The following is a 3,651-nucleotide window of genomic DNA, read 5'->3' on the forward strand; positions in this document are numbered from 1 at the left end:
GCACAGTGTTAAATATTTCAGACTTGTTTACGTAGGATAACATGTCTAAAAGTTATTCAATTTGGATGCGTATAGAGGACACTCAGGATTGAAAATGAAAACTGAAATAGAGAAAGGGGCTGTTTAAATGGCTTAAAAATTAATTTAATAGATTTTGTTAGCATTTCAAACAGACATCATCCCCCTTATGTTTCTTTCAACGAGACTGTAGAAGTGGCTAACATGTTCTACTTGTGTGCTTGTGTATAAAACATGTGGTGACTGTCCTGTTCCTTAAAAATCTACAGCGCAGAAATTTCGTTATTTAAACACCGACTTTTGTGCTTGTTTGACCAGTGTTAAAAGAAAGACCTCATCCTTTTTCTTAATCGAGGTGGTAACATTTAAATGGAAGAGAGGTGCTTTACCTTATATTATACTAACGTTTACTAGATTTTATACCAATTTAAAGACAGTGATACTTGTGAACCCCAAACCTTTTGAATGTCCAATTTCTTTCTTTCCTAGTGACAGTCTCGGTTCTGTGCAACCATTTCTACGTCCTTAAAAAATCTTTAAACATTGGCTATTTTAACACATTTTAATCAAAGTTCTCGGTGTTCACTATTCTTTTTCTGGTTTCAGAAATGCAGAAAACAACTGTTTATTCTATAAAGGAAAGGGATGGCATTTCCAGAATACCTCTCATTCATATGTCCTATATTATGCAACTACTTCTACCTCGCCGGCATCTTGGACCGGAAAAAGGAAAAGTTCTCACAGGATGTCCGCCTAAAATGCTACTCAGTTCAAAGGTAGTTCCAGTTGGGAGTAAAGCAGAAGGTTACGGAATACCGGGCGCAATTAGATTTACCGGAGATCATCACGTCGAATTTTTTTCTGACATCGATGTAATGATAGAAATAGAAGGATTTCAAGCAGGAATGAGTGAATTTAAGGAAGATGGCACAAAGCATTCCGTATTCATCGAGACTAATCAAACGCACCCTGGTTATGGAAGGGTTCGAATAAGTGATCCAGAAGTTAGGGATAATCCACTTATCTTTCATGACGAAGAAACAAACAAAGATTATATAAGTTCATATATGCTAATGAAAGAACAATACGATCAAGTAAATGATGACCCAGATGATGCTTTCATGTATTCAAGACAAGGTCCAGCCATATCATCGGAAGATTGTCACCAACCTCTTCTCGAACGGGCAAAAGATGGTAACATTTTATATCATCCAACTGATAAAGTGTTTTCTATACCTTGCGAGACATGGCCGGATGTTGCTGAAGAATGGATACAACGAAAGCGCCACAATGGCTGGTTAACTTCTGATACTATTAAAGAAATTATTGCTTGTGGTTGTCACATGGTCCCAGTTTCACATCGTCACAGCTCTCACCCCGAAATAGAATGGAGATTATCATTTGCTAAAGCTGAGCAGCTCCTTGCGGAAAAAGCTGTTACTTCAAGCCAGAGACAGTGCCTTATTTACTTGAAGATACTACGGTTACAACTGAACATGAAAAAACTATCATCTTATTGTCTTAAAAACGTATTTTTACATTGCTGTGATGAATTGCATACGACTGCTTGGGATAACGACCCAGCTGGTTGTGTAATTTATATGATAGATATTTTGATTGAATGTATAAATCGAAGGTATTTACCTTGCTACTTCTTACCTCAAAATAATCTAATATACCAATTGGAAGACCAGGATTTTGACGAGATTATGTCTTTTCTGAGAAAGATTCGAAACGATCCTTTGTCTCCGATTTTAGATTTTACCGACGAAAAAGTGTTGATACTCTCAACAGAAGACTGTATAAGTTATAACAGGAAATTCCGTGATATTGTTCAACCTGTCATGAATGAAATTTTATCTGAATCCCATCCTACGACGAAACAGTCGATTTTTGGTTGCTTTTTAGATGTTCAGTGTATTGTAGCATCAGCTATGCTGACTGAAAAAAAGCGTATACCATTTTTTTATCATTTAGATTTCTATCAACTCTTTGTTGAGAAATATTTTCAAACGCCATTTCCTGAATTAATCAGACTCATAGGCAACAAACTGAAGTCTACATTTCTAATGTTGCTGTTTTATGAGAAAGAGGACATTGATTTTCCAGATTTTGAAAACCGAGGTTTTATGGCTTGCATGTGCTTCCGACTTGCAAGAACATGTGATGAACAGTGGGGAGCAAAATTGAGTTTAAGTCAAGCAGAAAGGATGTTCAAAGAAGTTTTACGTAAAAGTGGAGTGTACCACCCAAGCACTATTGAGTATTCAAATCTCCTTTGTTATACGCAGGAATGGGATGAAGTCATAAATTTACTTTTAAACTTCATAGAATCCGATGAAAAACAAATAACAAAGATGAAAAACACTTATTTCAAGGACGAATCTCCAATGTTAAATGAACAAATTAAAAAGGAAGTTTTATATTCTGGTTATTTCGAGGCAAATTCCCGGGCCTTTGCATATTACTTTTTGATTAAAGCATATTTAAAGCTTAAATCAACCAAAGTTACACAAGTTCTGGACGAATTCTTGACATATTGTCATTTTACAGCAAGCTATGGAAATTTCGAACTTCTAGGCTATAGTGGAGAAGATTGCGGAAACTATTCTCTTGCCGAAAAGGCATTCACAAAGGCTAAAGAATTAACACAAAATAAATCATTAGCAGAAAATAACGTTGCTTCATGTCACAGGTGTTATCTAGCGTAAAATATGTTATCACAGAATAAAGACCGTGCTAAAATACATTTTGATAATGGAAAAAAATTAGACAATAATTTACATAACTTGTGCGATCTTTTATTCAAGACAATTCATAAGTTTGGAAAAAAAACCAGCAGCAGGAATAATAAAAACAAGTAGATAGTGTATAATATGTTTGGTCTTTGGTGGACATTGTCTCATTGTCTCAACCAGATATTTTTATATCTAATTCAAAAATAAATACGAAGAAACACATGTAAAACACTAAAGGTATGAACATCTCTGTGAGACTGTCAGGATTCAGGAGGCTCTAGGCTTTGTACGTTTTGTATTTTCCAGTTCATTTGTATATTTGGAGTTTAGTATGAAATCTATTTGTATTGAAATAGTACACATTTTGTTTAAGGTGCTAGCTGAAATCCACCTTAATGTGCATAATTGTCTCGCTGTGTTAATGAACCAGTGATGTCCTTCGGCTGTATTTTTTTCTTTAGTCTGGTAGTTGTCTCTTTGACCCATTTCTATTTTCACTATATTTCAGCAATAATTAGGAAAATCAGTGTCGTCTGCTCTGACGATGACAACAAGTAAATCAACGACTGACTTTCCTGGGAAAAAGCGTTGTCATAGGTATGAAAAGGGCCAACGATACTAGAGGGACAGTCAAACTGATAGATAGAAAATAAACTGGCAACGCCATGACTAAAAATAAAAAGGCAAACAGAAAAATAATAGTACACAAGACACAACATAGAAAACTAAAGACTTAGCAACGTGAACCTCACCAAAAAATAAGGGTGATCTCAGGTGATGCGAAAGGGTAAACAGATCCTGCTCGTAATGTGGCACACGTCGTGTTGTTCATGTTTTATGGTTTTAAGGTCACCAACCTTCCATAAACAAATGTTATAACACAAATACCTAATTC

At 35.4% G+C, this 3,651-nt stretch overlaps 1 protein-coding gene across 1 annotated transcript; it reads left to right on the top strand.

The window, feature by feature from the left end:
* Positions 1-603: 603 nt before the first annotated feature.
* LOC134687238 (uncharacterized) lies at positions 604-2,806 on the top strand. The gene has a single exon (XM_063547374.1). It carries the CDS (start codon positions 627-629, stop codon positions 2,727-2,729), a length of 2,103 nt encoding a protein of 700 aa, XP_063403444.1. The 5' UTR covers positions 604-626; the 3' UTR covers positions 2,730-2,806.
* The last annotated feature ends 845 nt before the right edge of the window (positions 2,807-3,651 follow it).

The sequence above is a fragment of the Mytilus trossulus genome, chromosome 10 (genome assembly GCF_036588685.1).
Source record: "Mytilus trossulus isolate FHL-02 chromosome 10, PNRI_Mtr1.1.1.hap1, whole genome shotgun sequence".
In the NCBI taxonomy this organism is placed as follows: Eukaryota; Metazoa; Mollusca; class Bivalvia; order Mytilida; family Mytilidae; genus Mytilus; species Mytilus trossulus.